This window comes from Gobius niger (assembly GCF_951799975.1).
Source record: "Gobius niger genome assembly, chromosome: 16".
Lineage (NCBI taxonomy): Eukaryota > Metazoa > Chordata > Actinopteri > Gobiiformes > Gobiidae > Gobius > Gobius niger.
In genome coordinates, this window is record NC_136867.1 from 13,793,296 (window position 1) to 13,816,122 (window position 22,827).

Here is a 22,827-nt window from a genome sequence, read left to right on the forward strand (position 1 = left end):
TAATATACGTATACATCTGCTCTGTAAGGGGACAGAAGCATATTCTAACAACAACTAGTCAATGAAGTAGTCTATTTCGAACATACTTGTCATTTTCAAATAAAAGGAAACCTCTTGATAGACTTAGTGACAGGTCAGTTACATGGTCCTATTGTGGAGAGGTCTTCAGGACGGCTCGAACACTGTGAGAAAACACAAAGGAAGATGCTGTAGCAGTGATTCTGAATCCTTTCATTCCCAGTACTGTCTCAAAAAGCACTGTGAATAAACTTATCTAGATGGAAATTGCACATTAGTGTATTCTGTAGTATTAAAGTAATGAGGTGGATTGTCCCCTAGTAGGGATCAATTGCTTGTTAACTGACATGTTAGTTTGCGGACGTAAAGCAAAACACTGTAGTAAATATTGAAGGAAGTACACTCACCATTTTGCCTTCCTCATGAGATCTACAGCTTCCATAATCTGATCCAGGCCCATATTGTGTGTAATGAACTCGTCCACCATTATCTTCTTATCCATGTAGCGTTGAACCATCTCTGCCACGCCATCCTTACTCTTAAATCCTGAAAACAATACACAAAAGGACACATTTATAAGAATCTCATCTGTACCATAATCACTAAGTTCTAATTAGTTACCCCCAAACAGCGCCCCCTTCCATGTGCGTCCAGGGATGAGGTCCCCAGGTCGGGCAGAAAACTTCTGAATCAAACTGTAGCCCACGATTACACTGACGCCCCAGGCCGGGACTGTAGAGTGTAGAGCACTTTCCTGTAGACCCAGAAAGTTTCACTTTATTATTCATTTTAATTATACAGAATTTTCCTCACTGTAACTACTCACCACGACTGCTGCGTTCCCCACACACTCCAGGGAGAAGTCCACTCCTCCGTTGGTCATCTCCACCAAAACCTCCTCGATGGGTTTGCTGTGATCTTTGGGGTTCACAAAGTCAGTCGCTCCAAAAATCTTGGCTTTGTCAAACTTCTCGGGGTTGGTGTCCACAGCAATGATCCTCTTGGCTCCTGCTGCCTTGCAGCCCATAACTGCAGCCAGACCCACAGCTCCCAGACCAAACACAGCACACGAGGAGCCCTCCTCCACCTACAAAAATGTACAATATTACTCTTATAAGGCCACATTATAAGCATAAGGGATAAATACAGCACATGAAATAAAAAACAATTATTATTGATTAAATGTGCCAATGCCATCCATGGATTTTGGTAATATATCATTTTATCTCGGTCATCTCGTCATTGCCTCTATATACAAAATGTTAGAGTTCAGTTACTCTAAGCATTGATCATAAGGCAACAAGGCCTTGTCAATTAGGGGACTGATCTATGTTGGCGCAATACAGCATTAGATGATGGGTGATCAGAACTCAGTACATTGTGTACAAATAGTGAATAACGAGAGATAAATATATACATTAGAATAGTCTATACTTTTCTGACCCAATGAAATAGTTAAAGGGGTGTATTAACCTTAGCTGTGTTAACAGCTGATCCATATCCAGTGCAAATCCCACAGCCGATGAGACACACTTTATCCAGGGGAGCGTCAGGGTGAATCTTGGCCAAGTTAATTTGTCGAACCACAGTGTACTCAGAAAAAGTACTGGTGCCTGAAAACTGATAGATTTTCTTCCCTTTGCAGCTGAGTCTGGAGTCTAAAGGGGACATGGCATCCATGCGGACCTCAGTCCTATAATGAATGAGGAAATCTGCAATTATAATGTGTTTAATGTATTTATGCATCGGTCTCAACTGTAAATACTTACCAGGCTTTTACACACTGGTTAGTCTTGGAACTCTTGCAGAAGTGACATTCACGGCACTGTGCGATAAACAGGGGGATCACCTTGTCACCTGAAAGATCATGTGGGGAATGAAACTAAAATTCATCCGAGGTCAAAGTCGCAGTATTTGTTTGATAAATAAATCAGACCAGGGTTGAATTCAGTGACTCCAGGCCCCACACTCTCCACAATCCCTGCGGCCTCATGCCCAAGGACAACAGGGAAGCCATCTTTATGCATCCCCTCATACAGATGGTACAGGTCTGTGTGGCATACTGCAGTTGCCACAATCTATAAATCAGTAATAAATTAATTAAATATCAAAAAATGTATATAAAAGCATAAATTAGAAAAAAAAAAGAGCAGTTTCTCACCTTAACACGAACCTCGTTGGCCTGGGGAGGAGCCACCTCAATTTCTTCAATTACCATAGGCTTGTTGGGCTCCCAGGCTACAGCTGCCTTACATTTAATCACCTTTAGAACAGATAAAATGGTCCACTGTTCAGATGTATCCACAGTACATCTGTTTCAACACTAGAGGTCTCACAGCCACATTTAGTGTTTAAAACATAAGACTCTTAAATTCAAGCATTTCATTTCAATTGCATGCAATGTTTGAACTATTTGAAAGTAATGATTTGTTTAGCGTTAACAGCGAGTTTTTACATCAAAATATGCAATTTGTAGTCTCAAATGTTGTAGTCAATTGTTTTTACTATATAGACATAAATAACTTTGACTGTGTAGTTATTTCAGCCTGTAAAGAACAGAAAGAGGAGTCAAACCTTTCCAGCTGTGTCCATGTTGATTTTAAATGCCCTGAATGCAGGTTGGAGAAGGCTGTGTGGCTTTAACTCCAGCAAAGAGACAAACCAGGAAAAGGTTTATGGGCAAATAGACGATAGGCAGCAGAAGACGACAGAAGTTCACCTGGCCTTGCTCCAACCACGTGACCACTGACAATTTCATGGTCGAAGATAAGATGTGGGTAAAGTATTAATTTGTGCTCCATGTTGACTGACTACCGACACAGCGTTGACACAATACTGGATTTATTTAACAAAACACTCTCAAAAGGGCACCCAAACCCTCCCCTACTTGGTTCTCATCGTTTGGGACTGAAGAATTCTATATACTTTACATGTCGAGGACAGTTAATGGGCAAAGAAAGAGGAAATATTTATTGCACTACCTGCTTAACTTAATATGAATGAAGTCTGAACTATACGTTGTAGTAGTTATACAAACTGTAAAACGGGTGTATTGCATATGCAGTCAACTACATATGCGGGGGACCCACCACAGACAACGCACCTATTCATATAGGTTGATGAAATGTAAGGGTTAATTTCTAGTAACATTTTAACTAAAGCATTAAAAAGGTGCATTATGGAACTTTTTATGCTTAAATAACGTTAGTGCATATTTGACCATCTAGTGACCCAGCGACTGCAGGGATGGTTAAGGTTAAGTTAGACTTTATTGTCCCCGTAAGGAAATCTGTCCTCTGCATTTGACCCATCCTTCGATGCGAACAGTGAGTGACAACAGGGCAACAGCACTAGTTGAATTTAGGTGTTTATTGAGTGGTGCCAGAACACAATGTACGGGCTTTGACTCAAATTGGTCACTCATCACAGGTTGGACTCACGACTTTAATTTTGTTGAGATACAATGCTGCCTCCTTGTACACAGGTTGTCACGGTTAAAAGCTATGATTTCCATACAAAAATATTGGATTCACTCTGTATTTGGTCAAACCTTTAGTGGAGAAGGCGTCAGGACTACCCGGACACTGTGGAGGAAACAAGGGTTTAGAAAGGTGTTTGCCGGTACATATACACTCAAACACTGCATGCAGGATTACAACGATCGTCTACGTACAAACCTACTGAAGCCTTACCATTTTGCCTTCTGCATGAGATCTACAGCTTCCATAATCTGATCCAGGCCCATGTTGTGTGTAATAAACTCTTCCACCATTATCTTCTTATCCATATAGCGTTGAACCATCTCTGTCAAGCCGTCCTTACTCTTAAATCCTAGCACCAAATATATAACAATTAAAAAGACCTGAATAACTTCATTTTCAATAGAGTAAAACAAAATTAACCTCCGAGCAGCGCCCCCTTCATTGAGCGCCCAGTAGTGAAGTCCACAGATCGGGCTGAAAATTTCTTAAACTGATCGACGCCCACAATCACACAGACGCCCCAGGCTTGGATTGTGGAGTGTAAGGCACTTTCCTGTGGACCCAGACACAGAAAAAACCCTCAAACTGTGCCAAATCGGAGGTGAAAGTACAAGAAAACATACTCAATTTAGCTTGAATTAGTTTGTACATGCATCAAGTCACATCTCGCTGCTATACCAACTACTCACCACGACTGCTGGGTTCCCCACACACTCCAGAGAGAAGTCCACTCCTCCATTGGTCATCTCCACCAAAACCTCCTCGATGGGTTTGCTGTGATCTTTGGGGTTCACAAAGTCAGTCGCTCCAAAAATCTTGGCTTTGTCAAACTTCTCAGGGTTTGTGTCCACAGCAATGATCCTCTTGGCTCCTGCCGCCTTACAGCCCATAACTGCAGCCAGACCCACAGCTCCCAGACCAAACACAGCACACGAGGAGCCCTCCTCCACCTTCAATCATCAAACACTTTTCACATTTTATATAGTATTATTTGGATCACATCTGGATGAAGGGCTTTCTCTTAAGCATGTACGTTGCCCTGATGTTATGAAAAACAAATACCTGGAGTTGAGTTTAGCTTTTGTTCTAATCTTACAAACTTTTATAAGAAATCCTGCATATTCAGTCAAAACACTTCTGCTGATGTAGTGCAGTGGTGATCCCAGTTTTGAAAGTTCCCCCTCATTCCTTTGAGTGGCTTCATTAAAGTCACCTGAGGTCATTTCCACTGATTCCTGACTTGGAAAAGGCATAGCCTGTTTGAGCCTGGAGCTGAATCAGTGTCACCGTTGGACTACTTGGCTCACTTACAAAAGGCCTTTCTTCTTCTGATGAACCTCTGTGGTTGGATAACATGGTCTTGGCCTGATTCAGATTTGTTCCAAAGGAGAATAAAGACTCCTACACAATCACTAGAATTAACCACAGCTGGGCTCTTTTTTTTTTAAAGTGAAAAAAATAATCTTGCATTGTGGCGTGATCGGTGTAGAAGTAATACAATACACACTAACCTTGGCAATGTTAACAGCTGATCCATATCCAGTGAAAATCCCACAACCGAGAGGACACACTTTATCCAGGGGAGCGTCAGGGTGGATCTTGGCCAAACGGTTTTGTTTAACTACAGTGTACTCTGAAAAAGTACCATTGCCTCCAAAGAGGAGGATTTTCTTCCCTTTGCAGCTGAGCCTGGAGTCAACTCCAGTCAAGGACTCCCTCCGAACATCGGTCCTACATCAAATGAGGAAATACGCAAACACTGTGTTTTTAAATAATATATTTGTGTATGCGATTTAAATATAGCCCCTCCAAAAAAACATACCAGGTTTTAATGCACTGGTTTGTTTTCGGACTCTTACAAAAGTCACATTCACGACACTGGGCGAGGAACACGGGCATCACCTTGTCACCTGTGAGAAGAAAAAATCTGTTAAGGTCAAAATGGTGCATCATTTGACCATTAAATGGTTAAATCAGACCAGGCTTGAATTCAGTGACTCCAGGCCCCACACTCTCCACAATCCCCGCAGCCTCATGCCCAAGGACAACAGGGAAGCCATCTTTGTGCATCCCCTCATACAGGTGGTACAAGTCTGAGTGGCACACTGAAGTCGCCACAATCTACAAATCCGAGCAGAAATATTCAAAGTAAGACTTCAGATTATAAATTTAAAAAAAAACAATAATGCAGAATTACAAATTCCTACCTTAACTCGGACCTCATTGGCCTGGGGTGGAGCCACCTCAATTTCTTCAATTACCATGGGCTTGTTGGGCTCCCAGGCTACAGCTGCCTTACATTTAATTACCTAGAATAAACCTAATTTAATTGAATATTCTGTATGATCCATGCCATTAATGAAACATTATCGACAAACTTTTACGTCACACCATAATGTAAAGTGTGTTTGTGAGAATGTGGTTGAATAGTGGATTATTTTTGGCACTGGCAGACAAGTGAAGACTTGCATGTTTACGCTCTGCATGAAGGCATACTACATAATCAAAGTTTTATATAGTGTTCATGCAATGTCTGACCTTTCCAGCTGTGTCCATGTTGTCTCCAGGTTCCTTGGGGGAAAAGTTGTGACTGTGTGGCCGCTCCAGCAGGTAGAGAAGTGAAGGAAGAGGCTCACGGTTTAAATATTGGCAGCAGAGGAAGGAGGGAGTTCATCTGGCACTTCCCAAAACTGTGAATATCATAGTCTAATGATTCTGCCATCTATTGTTACACTGTGTGCTCAGCTCAACTAGTCAATGGTCATGGCTTAGCCTAAGGTCACCCAAGTTATTGAGTAGTGATTCAATCATCTGTGACAAATCTTAAACGAGGTCTCCCACATTTTTCACCTTTGGCTTGTTTATATTGCACAATTTTGTTTAAACACTCATTGGTAAATTATCTTCTCTAAATCTAGTTAGCACTTGGGATGAAAAAAGGCAGAATTTCTTTTCAATGTTACTCAGAACAAAATAAGCGGCCAGTACTTGAACATGTAAAGCAAAACAAAGAAGCTTTTTTGTTATGTTTTAATGAGGAATGATTAGTGTAGATTTTATCTTTACCAACAGAAAAGACGTATATGCGTTTTTATTTGATGTTTATATGTGGCAATTTAGCCACTGAAATATCAAAGTTCAAGAACACTCTGTACGGATGAACGTTCCATTAGCGGTCAGACTGTTGCATTTTAAGGCTCAGGATGACAACACAAATGGATTCCCCACACAATGAAAACAGTAATGTGTCCAACTTTTATTGCTTCTTTGAATGTTTGACATATCTGTCTCATTGTGAAGATCTTGTTCTCCACATGTTGCTGAACATAATTGTGATTATGTGAGTATTTTGGGGCAGTGTTGTCCTCGCGTACCCCCTGAGGACACCACCATCACCCAGGACCTCAAATGGGAGCCAACCATCAGCTCCCTTCATTAAGAAGGCCCAGCAGAGGATGTTCTTCCTGCAGGAAACTTAAGCTGCCGACCAAAATGCTGGTGCACTTCTACAGGACACTCATCGAGTCCAGTCTCAACTCCTCCATCACCGTGTGGTACCCCGGCACTGCAGACCAGGACAAGCATCAACTGCAGCGCATTGTGCGTGCTGCTGAGAAGGTGATTGGCTGTGAGCTCCCATCTAACCAGGACCTGTACAACTCCAGAACCCAGAGTCAATCGGATCACAGCTGACCCTTCTCACCCTACATGGACTATTCACCCCCCTCCCCCAAGGCAGGAGGCTATGATCCTTATAGACCCATACCTCCCGCAACTTGAACAGTTTATCCCCCTCTGCCATCATGAACGAAAACAAGATCCAACAGCTCTACATCAAGTAAAAATTCCATTCTTTCATAACCTTAAGCCTGTGGCTTAAACGTCGGGTGGCGATCTCCGTGGTGAGTAGTATCCATGGTTCATTCATAAACTTGTCTTACGCATCGATTAACCCAGCGCTCTCGTAGGCTTCTTGTGTGGGCGTGCGGGCCGCCTTTGTGCTGCTTGGCTCTCATGTGCCTCCCGTCCAAACCATGGTCCAAACAACAAAGACGGGTAACGATGTACATACTGGGCATTGCGTTGGCCCTTTCATCCGCTACCAGGGGGCTTTATCTAGGCCCTGACCAATGTGTTCTTGGAAGAATGCCGCTTTATCCCCGGTTACTCTTTATGTTAAATGTATTTGAAGTTTGAGTGAAAGTGAAAGCATGAAAGAAATCAAGGTTTTAAATCAACAAAATATTTTATTGTCAAAATAAAGATTTTTATTTTATTTTTTTACAACATACTGTCCCTTGTGCTATTATTTCTAAATTTAAAGTGTATTTATTATTTTTACCCTACTTACCATAAGGTCACACTAGTAAATATGAATGGGATTTTTACTTCCGGAGCCCATCACGTGAGCAGGAGTGGGCTGGACTGTTGAGCTCTTGGTCAAATATTAGTGCAATACAAGTTGCCCAATCAAACTTTAATTCAGATAAAACGACTTTGGTATTTGCTAAAACAAATCAGTTTATATACGTATTGTGAATAATAACTTTGCGTCGTCAAAGCGCCCAAATGTACCACCTGTATGGCAACAAAACTGGGACATTCATCCTTCATCAGCACACTGCCACTTTCTGTTCTCGCGTGTGCATCATACCATAAGGCTTTTAAATGGGAGAAACACAAAGATAATGTATACGTTTCACTTTGTAGTCTTTATAGGAATGAGTAAAACGAATAAGTTTTCAACAATACTGTCTTCTAAAGTCTAAAGAACAGATCCTCAAAACCACATTACATTGTTATGAAGCACCTCTGTCAATAGTTAGTTTTATCCAGCTGTGAATGTTCAGGCAAAAGCTTTCATGGAATTCAGAATTTGACATTTTACTACATAATAATCAGTATAGTTTCTTTCTTTTTCAGGGTGGGACTTTGTCCAGGTGTGAGTATGCAAAATTCTTTGTGTGCATTTGACCATTTCCTGTGCTTCATCGGCTCAATAGCATCGTTGACCTTATCCAGACTCATATTGAAGCGAGGTAAGAGATATTATTTGTCAGAGGACCCATTTCCATATTTTTTATTTATTTGTCCTTTATTTATCCAGGATAAAACTCATTTACATACAAGTTACAATTTTACACACATAATCACAAAATACATTGCATAATTTAAAGTTTAAATCAAGATAATACACTCAGATAAAACAGCTACTGTACATGTAAAAGACTTTGTTTCTAGATTTTTCAATAGTGATATAAGGTCTTTTAACTGAAACTCCTTCTGTAGCTCATTCCAAGAATGCGGAGCAGCAAATCTAAAGGCCTTTTTACCTAGTTCTGTTTGCACTCTGGGCACAGAGAGCAAGAGAAGGTCCTGAGAGCGCAGGCTATAGCTGCTGTTGCTCCTCAGCTCAGTGAGCTGCTGCAGATACGGAGGGACAAGTCCAGCAATACATTTATAAATCAAAAGATACCAATGTTTCAATCTACAAAATGACAAAGATGACCAGCCCACCCGGGCATAAAGGATGCAGTGATGAGTCAACGACCTCATGTTTGTAATAAAGCGCATATGTGGAGCTAGGCTAATGGTCAGTATCACCTGGCTGGAGGATTCACCTAATGTACATGTTTTTGGTAAGCATGGGGCCTTTACTTTCCATTGTGGGAGCCTCTATGACACATTTTTTTTGCAGTTGCACAACCTGACGTAACAACTAATTGATTGACTGCAGAATTAATTCCGCAGTCAATCAATGGTTTTCATTTTCTTTATTATTACTATTATTTCAAATTAAATTTGCTTTAATGTGGACTCTTACATTAGCCTTAGCATTTGTCAGCATGGGTAAACATTTACTTTTAAAACAAATTTAAAAGGGCTAGATACAAGTTCGCCATTTTATACTCACTACTGCCACCTCAGGTCATACGTGTAACTGCACCTTCTATATTAAGCTTGTGAATGACGGCACTTCGGACCGAATTAACACCGTTTTGAGTGACAGTGCAGGATTTTAGAGGCAGCTGTGGTGAACAGGTCTGGGCTCATTCTACACATTAGGACATTGTTGGAACATGTAGGGGAGGAAAATACATAATTTTAACATTTTTAAACTCCGTATAGTCCCTTTAAAACATTTATGATGAAAGATTCTACTATATTTACATTGTGTAATGGGAAAACTGATTTAATTGTATAATTTTCATGAAAACTAACATTGTGCACTGAAGTGTTGTTGTAATCATCTTGGTATGTTAACCTTTGTACCAGGCTCAGTTGGCCCCTATGGGAAAATGTATACAGAGATGCACAAGCCAAACTTTATAAAAGTGATAAATCCATGTTGTCGTCCCCACCGCTCAGTCACATGTCAGTGTTAAAGAGTAAACTCAGGAAACGGATTAAATGCTTTTGTTTTCATTTAGTAGAAACTTAAGCCACATGGATCATTTGCATAATGTAGCTTTATGAAACAGCTGTTGAAATAAAATAACACTAAAGGGAAATGTATGGATCATTTGGATTTATTTTTCTCCTTAAATGTCTTTGTTTGGACACTATGTTGTTGTTGGACACTGTACACTAGGGGGCGACATGCACTTTTGTTTGACCTGCACTCCACCAATAACTTTAAAGAAGAAGAAAAGCAGCTGTTGGTGATGTCACTTTCCTTTCCCCTGTTTAAGGACGGACGGATTGTTCAAATGCTGCTGAAGGTCTAGTTCCCTAACTGCATAGAGATCTAACAGTTGACCCCATGAAAGGTTAAGGAGTTAGTTGCTAGTGTTAGTGCTTAGAGGCTACAATTTGATGGTTTCGGATTGAGCCTCTAAGACAGGGGTGTCCAAAGTGCGGCCCGCGGGCCAAATGTGGCCCTCAGACCAATTTTTGGTGGCCCTCGGGCTTCTTGCTGAATCGGTTCACATTATCAGAGATGGTCCTTTTTATTTAATATGTAATAATTCTACACATTTCTAGCCTAGCAACTAGCATTTTATTGTAATACAGAGCTGGCATTAAGGTTTTAAGCGTAAATAAAGGCATGAGGCACAATTTAAACCTCTGCTAGTCGAAGGTTTCATGGAACTAACTACCGACCCATGGCCCTTTACCCCGTGTACGCTCCAATATGTGGCCCCCCATGAACAAAGTTTGGACACCCCTGCTCTAAGAGGACTTCTTGTTGTTCTTGTTGCCACGGTGACACACGCGGTCCCCTTGTTTATTCGCGGGAGCAGCTCTTTGGACTCAAGGACTCAGCTCTCATGCATGTGGAGAGGCCGGTGATCCCCGCCGAGATACGTAGGAAACGCAGAGGTTGTAGAGGTGGACGCAAGAGGAGAGGATGGCTACCCTCAGTGATCCTGGGTAATGTGCGCTCCATCTCGAACAAGACCGAGGAACTGGCCGCACTAACCCGACATCAGAGGGCTTATTGGGAATGCGGACTGATGTGCTTTACGGAGACGTGGCTAAACGAGAATATACCAGACTCTGTGGTTTCCCTGGACGGATTTAAACTCGCGGGCGCAGACCGGTGTGTGGAGGGGAGCGGAAAGAAGAAGGGCGGGGGAGTAGCTGTGTTTGTGAATGAGAGATGGTGCCACCCCGGCCACGCGCACGTGAAAGAACAGATATGCACCCGGGACCTGGAGATGATCGTCGTCAGCATGAGGCCTAGGTATCTACCGAGGGAGTTTTCACACATGGTCGTGTTGTGCTTGTACATCCCTCCCTCGGCTGATGCCGCCGCAACCTGTGAGCGCATCCGCAGTACCGTGACCCAGACCCAGATGCGTCATCCCCGCGCCCTGCTGCTCATCACCGGTGACTTTAATCACGCCTCTCTTTCCGCCACTATCCCCACACTCACGCAGTATATTAAGTGCCACACAAGGAACAATAAGACCCTGGACCTTCTGTATGCTAACGTGAAGGGCGCTTAGACCTCTGCCCCCCTCCCCCCACTCGGACGCTCAGACCACAATCTCGTCCTACTGCGGCCGGAATACACACCCAAGGTGCGAAGGGAGCCAGCACAGAAGAGGTCTGTGAAAGTGTGGAGTGAAGAGGCTGAAGAGAGACTTAGGGACTGTTTCCAGACCACAGACTGGAACATGATCTGCAGCTCTCATGGAGATGACATCGACGGCCTGACCCACTGCATCACAGACTACATCAACTTCTGTGTGGAAAACACTGTACCAACCCGGAAGGTACGGTGTTTCTCCAACAACCACCCCTGGGTGACCCCTGAACTTAAAGCCCTCCTGAACCAAAAGAAAAGGGCTTTCAACTCAGGGGACAGAGAGGAGCAGAGGAGAGTCCAGCATAAACTCCAGTGGAGGATCAGGAAGGCCAAGAAGGACTATGGCGAGAAGCTGGAGCAGAAGCTGGCGCAGGGTAACACACGGGACGTGTGGAGGGGACTGAAGAACATCTCCGGTTTTGGACAGAGTGCCAGAGGGACAGCTGATGGAGACCAGCGTGGGGCGGATGAATTCAACGAACATTTCAACCGGTTTGATTCTCCCCCCACTCCCTCCTCTTCACAAGTCTCCAGCCCAGTGGACACTGCCCCCCTCCCCCGACCACCTTCACCTGCCTCTAGCCCCCACCATACGGACTTCCTCTTGCACCTGCCCCACCCCCGGCAGTCCACCCCCACACCAGTCCCCCCCTCACTCCCCCCTCTCCATCACACCGGACCAGGTGAGGAGAGAGCTGAGGGACCAGATGGCATCAGTCCCAGGCTGCTGAGGACCTGTGCAGACCAGCTCTCCGAGGTCCTCAGCCGCATCTACAACCTGAGCCTCAGCCTGGAGAAGGTCCCCGTCCTGTGGAAGACCTCCTGTCTGATCCCGGTTCCTAAAACAGCACACGCCAGGGAACCGGCCCACTACAGGCCACATGCCCTGACCTACCACCTGATCAAGAAGATTGAGCGGCTCATCCTCACCCACCTCCGCTCTGTGGTGAGCCCCACCGTTGACCCGCTGCAGTTTGCTTACAGACCCAACATCGGAGTAGAGGACGCTGTCATCTACCTGTCGGAGCGGGCGCTCACGCACCTGGAGCACGCCGGGAACGCTGTGAGGGTCATGTTCTTTGACTTCTCCAGTGCCTTCAACACCATCAGGCCGGCGCTGCTGCGGGGGAAGCTGGAGGACGCGGGAGTGGATGAACATCTCACTGCATGGACCATCGACTACCTCACGGACCGACCACAGTATGTGCGGCTGCGCAGCTGTGAGTCTGAGGTGGTCGTCTGCAGCACCGGGGCCCCTCAGGGCACCGTCCTCTCACCGTTTCTCTTCACCATCTACACATTGGACTTCACATACAACACGGACAGCTGTCATCTCCAGAAGTTCTCCGACGACTCCGCCATCGTGGGCTGTGTGTCTAAGGGGAACGACCTGGAGTACCGGTCAGTCATCATAGACTTTGTGGACTGGTGTGAGCGCAACCACCTGTGCTTGAACATCAGTAAGACGAAGGAGAACATGATCGACTTCAGGAGGAAACCACTACCGTACACACCACTGAACATCCAGGGGAAGGTGGACAGTTTCAAGTACCTGGGTGTTCACCTCAACAATCAACTGGACTGGTCCCACAACACCAACTCCCTGTACAAGAAGGGTCAAAGTCGCCTCCACCTTCTGAGGAGACTGAGGTCCTTCGGAGTGAGCAGGCCTCTGCTCAGGACTTTTTATGACCCTGTGGTAGCCTCTGCTCTCCACTACGCTGCTGTGTGCTGGGCCCCGGGCAGCACAGAGCGGGACAAGAACAGACTGAACAAGCTGGTCAAGAGGGCCAGCTCCGTCCTGGGCTGCCCCCTGGACTCTGTGGGGGAGGTGAGGGACAGAAGGGTGTTAGCCAAGCTCACCTCCATCATGGACAACACCTCCCACCCACTGCACGGGACTGTAGAAGAGCTGAGCAGCTCTCTCAGTGGCAGACTGAGACACCCTCAGTGCAGGACGGAGCGCTACCGCAAAGCCTTCATCCCCACTGCTGTCAGACTGTACAATAAGACTGTAAAGTAACATGTGCAATAACCTCTGTATCAGCTTTATTAACTCTGAGTGATCTTCTTGAACGCCGACAGTAACAAGTGAATTTCTCCTTTGTGAGATCAATAAAGGATTATCTTATCTTAACTTAACTTCAGACTTGACTTCTCAGACTTCTGTCAGTCTCACTCTTATGTTTACATAATGTTTTATCATTTAGTCATTTGTTTTTGACACATCTAACCTTTTTATTTACTTTTAGGTGGACCCATCTGCTGCTGTCTTGCTTTTCCTGTCTTGTTTTGCTCATCTTGCTTCGTCTTGTTTCTTGTCTTGTCTTGTTTGTACTAACTGAAAAGCTAGTGTGACCCAAATGAAAATACTGTGAACCAACAGAGACTTAAAGTGTACAAACTGTTCAACTGAATGTAACAAATGGTGAAATGTCTAGCGTGAACAAAAAGTATGAAACGAACAGAAAGATAAAAAAAGTACAACATAGAAATAAACTAAACTGTTAAAGGAACATGCTGCCTCTGTCCTGATGGGTCGAACCTGTGTGCCTTAAAGCACATGTTTTCCAGTTTTACTGGATGGCGTTGTCTGGCAATGTAATTCAACATACCTCTACCACTCGTCATGCCACATATACAATATTGAAATGTGATGAAAATGTGTCTAAACTGAGTAGGTTTTGCAGAATAAAGTGATACATGTAAAGAAGTAACAGCACTAGTTGAAGTTAGGTGCTTTTTATTTTGAGTGGTACCAGAAGAAATCATACGGGCTTGACTCAAATTGGTCACTCATCACAGGTTGGACTCACGACTTTAATTTTGTTGAGATACAATGCTGCCTCCTTGTACACAGGTTGTCACAGTTAAAAGCTATGATTTCCATACAAAAATATTGGATTCACTCTGTATTTGGTCAATCCTTTAGTGGAGAAGGCGTCAGGACTGCCCGGACACTGTGGAGCAAACAAGGGTTTAGAAAGGTGTTTACCGGTACATATACACTCAAAGACTGCATGCAGGATTACAACGATCGTCTACGTACAAACCTACTGAAGCCTTACCATTTTGCCTTCTGCATGAGCTCTACAGCTTCCATAATCTGATCCAGGCCCATGTTGTGTGTAATAAACTCTTCCACCATTATCTTCTTATCCATATAGCGTTGAACCATCTCTGTCAAGCCGTCCTTACTCTTAAATCCTAGCACCAAATATATAACAATTAAAAAGACCTGAGTAACTTCATTTTCAATAGAGTAAAACAAAATTAACCTCCGAACAGCGCCCCCTTCATTGAGCGCCCAGTAGTGAAGTCCACAGCTCGGGCTGAAAATTTCTTAACCTGATTGAAGCCCACAATCACACAGACGCCCCAGGCTGGGATTGTGGAGTGTAAGGCACTTTCCTGTGGACCCAGACACAGAAAAAACCCTCAAACTGTGCCAAATCGGAGGTGAAAGTACAAGAAAACATACTCAATTTAGCTTGAATTAGTTTGTACATGCATCAAGTCACATCTCGCTGCTATACCAACTACTCACCACGACTGCTGGGTTCCCCACACACTCCAGGGAGAAGTCCACTCCTCCGTTGGTCATCTCCACCAAAACCTCCTCGATGGGTTTGCTGTGATCTTTGGGGTTCACAAAGTCAGTCGCTCCAAAAATCTTGGCTTTGTCAAACTTCTCGGGGTTTGTGTCCACAGCAATGATCCTCTTGGCTCCTGCCGCCTTACAGCCCATAACTGCAGCCAGACCCACAGCTCCCAGACCAAACACAGCACACGAGGAGCCCTCCTCCACCTTCAATCATCAAACACGTTTCACATTTTATATAGTATTATTTGGATCACATCTGGATGAAGGGCTTTCTCTAAGCATGTATGTTGCCCTGATGTTATGAAAAACAAATACCTGGAGTTGAGTTTAGCTTTTGTTCTAATCTTACAAACTTTTATAAGAAATCCTGCATATTCAGTCAAAACACTTCTGCTGATGTAGTGCAGTGGTGATCCCAGTTTTGAAAGTTCCCCCTCATTCCTTTGAGTGGCTTCATTAAAGTCACCTGAGGTCATTTCCACTGATTCCTGACTTGGAAAAGGCATAGCCTGTTTGAGCCTGGAGCTGAATCAGTGTCACCGTTGGACTACTTGGCTCACTTACAAAAGGCCTTTCTTCTGATGAACCTCTGTGGTTGGATAACATGGTCTTGGCCTGATTCAGATTTGTTCCAAAGGAGAATAAAGACTCCTACACAATCACTAGAATTAACCACAGCTGGGCTCTTTTTTGTTTTTAAAAGTGAAAAAAAATAAAATAATCTTGCATTGTGGCGTGATCGGTGTAGAAGTAATACAATACACACTAACCTTGGCAATGTTAACAGCTGATCCATATCCAGTGCAAATCCCACAACTGAGAGGACACACTTTATCCAGGGGAGCGTCAGGGTGGATCTTGGCCAACCGGTTTTGTTTAACTACAGTGTACTCTGAAAAAGTACCATTGCCTACAAAGAGGAGGATTTTCTTCCCTTTGCAGCTGAGCCTGGAGTCAACTCCAGTCAAACAATCAATGCGAACCTCGGCCCTACATCAAATGAGGAAATACGCAAACACTGTGTTTTTAAATAATGCATTCATGTATGCGATTTAGATATGTTAAAAAAAAAAGAAAACAAAGAAAACGTACCAGGCTTTAATGCACTGGTTTGTTTTCGGACTCTTACAAAAGTCACATTCACGACACTGGGCGAGGAACACGGGCATCACCTTGTCACCTGTGAGAAGAAAAAATCTGTTAAGGTCAAAATGGTGCATCATTTGACCATTAAATGCTTAAATCAGACCAGGCTTGAATTCAGTGACTCCAGGCCCCACACTCTCCACAATCCCCGCAGCCTCATGCCCAAGGACAACAGGGAAGCCATCTTTGTGCATCCCCTCATACAGGTGGTACAAGTCTGAGTGGCACACTGAAGTCGCCACAATCTACAAATCCGAGCAGAAATATTCAAAGTAAGACTTCAGATTATAAATTAAAAAAAAAACAATAATGCAGAATTACAAATTCCTACCTTAACTCGGACCTCATTGGCCTGGGGTGGAGCCACCTCAATTTCTTCAATTACCATGGGCTTGTTGGGCTCCCAGGCTACAGCTGCCTTACATTTAATCACCTAGAATAAACCTAATTTAATTGAATATTCTGTATGATCCATGCCATTAATGAAACATTATCGACAAACTATTACGTCACACCATAATGTAAAGTGTGTTTGTGAGGTAATGCTGATGGCACTGGCAGACAAGTGAAGACTTGCATGTTTGTGCTCTGCAAGAAGCCCTTCTACAAATACTTTTATATATTAATGCAATGTCTTACCTGTCCAGCTGTATCCATGTTGTTTCTTCCAGGTTCCTTGGGGAAAAAAAAGTTGTGACTGTGTGGCCGCTCCAGCAAGAAGAGAAGTGAAGGAAGAGGCTCACGGCTTAAATATGGGCAGGAGGAGGAGGGAGTTCATCTGGCACTTCCCCAAACTGTGAATGTTATAGTCTGATGATTCTGCCATCTATTGTTACACTGTTGTGTGTGCTCAGCTATACTGGAAAGGTCAATGGTCATGACTTAGCCTTAAGTCACCCAAGTTACTGAGCAGTGATTCAATCATCTGTGACAAATCTTGAACGAGGTCTCCCACATTTTTCACCTTTGGCTTGTTTCTATTGCACAATGGGATTTTATAGTAAGAATACAATTTTTATTTAAACACACATCGGTAAATTATCTTCTCTAGATCTAGTTAAAACTTTGGATGAAATAAGGCAGAATATCTTTGCAATGTTACTCAGAAAAAAAAAAGCTCGGCTATAGAGAGCAATTCCGGGTTTGTAGTCGTTATGGGGTCTACCATGATATTAGTTTTCCCTTTGTTTTCCCTCCAAACCTTTTTCATGTTTTAATGAGGAATGATTCGTGTAGATTTTATCTGCACGAAATCTATCAACAAACAATTTTTTAAGCAATGTTTGGAAGTATAAGCATTTTTATTTGATGTTCATGTGTGGCTATTTCTCCACTGAAATAGAACAATCCAAGAACACACTGCACGTTACATTAGAGGTCAGAGAGTCCTATTTTTATGGCTCAGGATTACAACACAAATGGACTCCCCACAAAATGAAAACAGGAATGTGTCCGTATCCAAGATGTTTAATCATAAACATCTTGAATGTTTGACATTTATGTCTCATTGTGAGGATCATGTTCTCCATCTGTTTCAGGGCTGGCCATTATATAATGATGTGTCTTATTGTGAAGAGACAGCCAGGACAGTGCGGATGCTGTGGAGAGGAAACAAACAAATACAAATACTCAGAACAAATACTCAGTGGTGATCAAAGTACTCGTTTTCATTACAGGAGCAAAAGTACAATTACTATAGAGCTCAACATCCCACCCACTTCTGGTCACGTACTGGGGTTCGGAAGTAAAAATCCAATTCTTTTGCACTGACTTTTTGAATTCAAATAGAGTTACGACACAGGGTAAACTGACTGTCGTGCGGGTATTTTATAAGAAATAAAACTCAAAATACTTAAAAATACAGTTTATAAATCTCCTCGATTTACAGCAATGAGGCACATGTGTCGGTTTTTATTTTCGGTACATTGTTGAAGTAATATGTTTTTTGTGTGTCTGTATTTTTGCACTGAATATGGAAAGCACTTTGGGGCAGTACTCTTTTTTAAAAAAATGTGCTATATTAATAAACCTTGACCTCTATGGCAACAGAACTGGGACAAACATTCATCCTTCATCTACACACTGCCACGTTCTAGTCTAGAGTGTGCATCATACAATAAGGCTTTTAAAATGGGAGAAACACAAAGACAATTTATACATTTCACTTTGGAGACTTTCTAGAAATGTAAAGGAGTAAAACTAATACATTTTCAACAATACTGTCTTCTAAAGTCTAAAGAACAGATCCTCCAAACCACATTACATTGTTTCGAACCACCTCTAACAATAGTGAGTTTTATCCAGCTGTGAATGTTCAGGCAAAAGCTTGTGTGCATGCTTGTAACTGTCATTTTACCATTTCCCGTGCTTCATCAGCTCAATAGCATCGTTGACTTGATCCAGACTCATGTTGTGTGTGATGAACTCATCCACCTTCACCTTGTTGTTCAGGTAGGCCTTCACCATCAGAGGCACCCCGTCCTTGCTCTTAAAACCTACAGGCCAGTCAGAACACATTCAATTACTCTTCCAGATTAGCGCACGAGGCACAACAAGGGATTTATTTGGGTTTGACCTCCAAAGAAAGAGCCCTTCCAGGTGCGCCCGGAGATCAGGGTGATGGGGCGAGCGGAAAAGTCATGCATGTTTGTCCAACCCACCACCACACTCACCCCCCAGCCTTTGATAGTGGACTCTAATGCGCTGCGCTGGTTTCAAACAAAGTAAAATATAACATAACAAATGTTTTAAGAATTCAAAAACTAAAAAAAATCTATAAAATCTTTCCTACCATGACTTCCACGTTGCCCACACACTCCATGGAGAAGTCCACTCCCCCGTTGGTCATCTCTCTCAGGACCTCTGTGATGGGTTTGCTGTGATCTTTGGGGTTCACAAAGTCAGTCGCTCCAAAAATCTTGGCTTTGTCAAACTTCTCGGGGTTGGTGTCCACAGCAATGATCCTCTTGGCTCCTGCCGCCTTACAGCCCATGACTGCAGCCAGACCCACAGCTCCCAGACCAAACACAGCACAAGAGGAGCCCTCCTCCACCTATGAATGTGAGGCAAATTTGCACATATGCAGAGAAGCAAGAGATACTGAATTGTCAAGAATCAAACCCACAACGTTGAAGCCAGACTGTGTTCCATGAGCTTTACCCCTGCACCAAGTTGAACTTTTAAAAGCTCTTAAGTGTAAAGGCAAATTTAAGCTAAATTTAGTAAAAAAAAAAAAGAAAATTAAAGATTAAAGTAGAAGAAAAAGTGTAAAGCACATTTTTTGAATGTGGTAAAATGTTATACATATATTCTATACAAAATTAGCATGTCTATGGTAACTAGTAGCCTGCATTAAAATCAGTCTGACCCAAGCAAAGTGCACCTGAGGCAAATCATTTATAACATCAGACTACCCATATAAATGTCTGTGATCTAAAAATCAACAACACTCTGGATAACTAGGAAATGAGGCCCTATGTCAAAAATCCTAAAATATCCCTTGAAGCTCATACATGACTATGGAGATAGTTTTGGGCTAAAGTACCAACTTTTTGAGTGACAGTGTAGGATTTTAGCGGCTGGTGAATAGTTCTGGGCTCATTCTACACATTAGGACATTGCTGGAGAATGTGGGGGGAGGAAAATACATAGTGTAACATTTTTAAATGACGCCTCCTCCCTTTAATGGTACTGCTACGGGCTAAAAAATATTAGAATTATTTTTACATGCACCTTTGCTGTATTAACTGCTGCTCCATAACCAGTGCAGATCCCACAGCCCAAGAGACAAACTTTGTCCAGAGGAGCAGCAGGATCGATCTTTGCTACACACAGCTGCTCAACCACTGTGTACTCGGAGAAAGTGCTGGTGCCCATGAACTGCAGAACCTTCTGACCCCTGCAGGTGAACCTGCTTTCAGCGTCTGACATCACATCGTAGTCCTTGTTCGCCCTGGGAATATGAGTGTTTGACGTCGGAAAACGATAAAAGAACATTTCCATTTAGAAATCAAATGTGACGCACCATCCTTTTTCACATTGGTTGGTCTTGGGACTTTTGCAGAATCGGCACTCACGACACTGGGCAACAAATAGCGGGATCACCTTGTCACCTACAAACAAGGTACAGAATGAAATGCAGGAGACCCCTGACCCTATGCGTCTAGTTTGCATTTTGCATCACCCCATGTCTTAAAGATTTGAAGCTTTTCATTTTCATAATTGTGATAAACCTGCACACATTTGTTGGCTAAACAATGAGAGTGGACAGAGGGAGATCCCACTCCCATCTCACAGCATCTTCAGTCCTGCCTTCTGGGGAAAAGACTGCAGAGCTTCAGTCATTGACAGGTCCGACTGACTGAAGGACAGTTTCGTCTCTCTCCTTCCTCTGCTACTGCCTTTTTGCAACAATGGATTGAGTAAAACAACATTTTGATTATCTGCATTTACATGTAGTAGACTTGACAATAAAGCTGATGGAATTTAATTGAATCCGTTTGTGCTAGCAATTGCTGCTATGTTGATGATGAAGAGTGGCCAAGGATCGTCTGTGCTACCCCTGGCCCTCCCCTGGACCACATGTGACCTGTTTAACCCAATTAGCATTAAGCCTGGCCAACACCTCAGATCAGTTCTGAGAATAACCATCACAAACTTTGACACTTTGGCAAAAGAGATGACCGTCACCACTATTCTCACTGACATAAAGAAAGCTTTACATTATAGCTTCTGTTTTGTTGTTTATAATGAAGGCTGGGGGCGCAGCTGTTAGCATTTGAAAGGTCCTCGGGTTCAATCCCCGGCAGGACAGTTGGTTGGTTTATTTGGTAGGGACTGTGCATATTATTATTCAAGTGTGGAAAAACCTAATGTAGCCCTGAGGGAAACAAGTTTGTTCATACTTTGTCCTAGAGACACACCTTTGATTCTCCATTCATACAGCCACAAATAAACTCTGGCTGATTATTATTTCAAAAACTGGCAGAATTTATAGTCTATGGACTTTGTTCAAAAAACCTGGCTGGAATTCGGTGACTCCAGGCCCCACACTCTCCACGATTCCTGCGCCCTCGTGTCCCAGGACCACAGGGAATCCCTTTTTGTTCATGCCCTCAAACAGGTGGTATAGGTCCGTGTGGCACACTCCGGTCGCTACGATCTGCAGAGGCCAGAATTTGGTTAGATAGTTCACAAGTCTGGATTTGTTTTAGAAATGGAAAATGGAAAAATGAAAGAATAATACAAGTGAAGAAATACAGCATGGAAATAAAGTTCATTGTGTTTCTCATTCCCACCTTAATACGGACTTCATTGGCCTGGGGAGGGGCTACTTCGATCTCTTCGATCACTAAGGGCTGGTTGGGAGCCCAGGCCACTGCTGCCTTACACTTGATGACCTAAAGAACAAGAATCTCAGGGCGTATCGGCATATCGGAATTATTGGATTAAGATACAATATCAATACAAATACATTTTTTGATTAACATTTTGGCATGGAATTCATAATTTAAAAGCGGCTATGGACATTACTGGACGACATATGCACACAGTTGGTGCTCCACTAAACAAATGTAAAATGCTACAGAGTTAACAAAATGAAACAATTATGATGTAGAAAATCTTTCGTAAGTTTGTTCCTTCTTCCTCTCCTTCCTGATTTCGGAGTGCAGAAGGAGTGCACCTTATTGGTGTCTGGAGTAACAGTTTGGGAATGGTTTGTGTTAAAGCGATAAAACTCAAGCCAAAGTTCTGGACGTGATCTTGGCTTAAGCATAGTGGCTCTCTGCCAATACAAACTGTGACCAAGAACTTAGTGTTTCGAAAACAGTGAGGGCATTTAAGGGGAAACTTTTTAGAAGGAAGAACATTGTCGACAAAACAAAAGCAATTTGGTTACACATTAAACATGATCCTGTATATACAATTATAATATTTTTTACTTTGTTGCCTGGTCAAAAATATCCAGGAGGTGTTTTTAAATTTTTTGGGAAAGTTATAGCAATACTGTCACATTAATAATGCACTGAATGTGAAATTGAGTGGGTAGAAACGGTTGACACTGAGTAGCCTTATATTAAACATTCTTAGTTCAATCATAAACACTATTGTGCTGTTAATAAACACGGTAAAACTCATATGGAATGCCGTGGTCACAATGGTTGTCCTACCTTGCCAACAGTGCTCATTGTTGCAGCAAAGGTGAGCGTCGCAGACACGGACGAGAAGCTTGGACACGAGGAAAAGCAGAAGGGGAAGAACTTCTGGGCACAATTGCTTTAAATACTGAGAAGAGCAGTTACGTCAAACCCCAACTGGCTAGGGCTGGGTTACTCTATACACGACCATTGATATCAGAATTACTTTTGCTTCCATATACTGGTTAATATTCTGGTGATATCAACCCATGCAAAACCTTTGATCAAACATTTTCTGAAAACACAACATTTTGTTTGTTTTGTCTGACGAGTTTAAACTTTGGAACACTACCCAATAAAATATGCACTGGCTTCACTTAGAAAATGATTCACGTCTCAGTCCAG

General features: G+C 43.0%; 3 protein-coding genes across 5 annotated transcripts; all 3 read right to left on the reverse strand.

Annotated features, from left to right (window-relative positions):
* Positions 1 to 19: 19 nt before the first annotated feature.
* Positions 20 to 17,069, reverse strand: LOC306975496 (alcohol dehydrogenase 1-like). 2 transcript variants are annotated; one of them, XM_079573051.1, is made up of 9 exons: positions 16,925 to 17,069; positions 2,180 to 2,281; positions 1,955 to 2,096; positions 1,788 to 1,875; positions 1,492 to 1,711; positions 845 to 1,105; positions 640 to 772; positions 426 to 564; positions 20 to 182 (listed from the first exon to the last, which is right to left on the reverse strand). In XM_079573051.1, exons 1-9 carry the CDS (start codon positions 16,940 to 16,942, stop codon positions 149 to 151), a joined length of 1,137 nt encoding a protein of 378 aa, XP_079429177.1. In that variant the 5' UTR covers positions 16,943 to 17,069; the 3' UTR covers positions 20 to 148. The 2 variants fall into 2 exon arrangements, with proteins under 2 accessions (XP_079429177.1, XP_079429176.1); XM_079573050.1 differs by lacking the exons at positions 20 to 182; positions 426 to 564; positions 640 to 772; ... (3 more) ...; positions 1,955 to 2,096; positions 2,180 to 2,281 and adding exons at positions 14,287 to 14,495; positions 14,604 to 14,742; positions 14,814 to 14,946; ... (3 more) ...; positions 16,389 to 16,530; positions 16,617 to 16,718 and having other exon boundaries at positions 16,925 to 17,015.
* LOC306975497 (alcohol dehydrogenase 1-like) lies at positions 3,470 to 6,098 on the reverse strand. The gene is made up of 9 exons (XM_079573052.1): positions 6,039 to 6,098; positions 5,708 to 5,809; positions 5,480 to 5,621; positions 5,323 to 5,410; positions 5,012 to 5,231; positions 4,190 to 4,450; positions 3,921 to 4,053; positions 3,711 to 3,849; positions 3,470 to 3,602 (listed from the first exon to the last, which is right to left on the reverse strand). Exons 1-9 carry the CDS (start codon positions 6,054 to 6,056, stop codon positions 3,563 to 3,565), a joined length of 1,143 nt encoding a protein of 380 aa, XP_079429178.1. The 5' UTR covers positions 6,057 to 6,098; the 3' UTR covers positions 3,470 to 3,562.
* A 510-nt stretch (positions 17,070 to 17,579) lies between the features above and the next one.
* Positions 17,580 to 22,541, reverse strand: LOC306975498 (alcohol dehydrogenase 1-like). Of its 2 annotated transcripts, none has more exons than XM_079573054.1 (9): positions 22,456 to 22,541; positions 21,583 to 21,684; positions 21,305 to 21,446; positions 20,310 to 20,397; positions 20,012 to 20,237; positions 19,077 to 19,331; positions 18,861 to 18,993; positions 18,642 to 18,780; positions 17,580 to 17,883 (listed from the first exon to the last, which is right to left on the reverse strand). In XM_079573054.1, the coding sequence occupies exons 1-9, from the start codon at positions 22,471 to 22,473 to the stop codon at positions 17,850 to 17,852; spliced, it is 1,137 nt and encodes a 378-aa protein (XP_079429180.1). In that variant the 5' UTR covers positions 22,474 to 22,541; the 3' UTR covers positions 17,580 to 17,849. The 2 variants fall into 2 exon arrangements, with proteins under 2 accessions (XP_079429180.1, XP_079429179.1); XM_079573053.1 differs by having other exon boundaries at positions 17,582 to 17,883; positions 19,077 to 19,337; positions 20,018 to 20,237.
* Between the last annotated feature and the right edge of the window lie 286 nt (positions 22,542 to 22,827).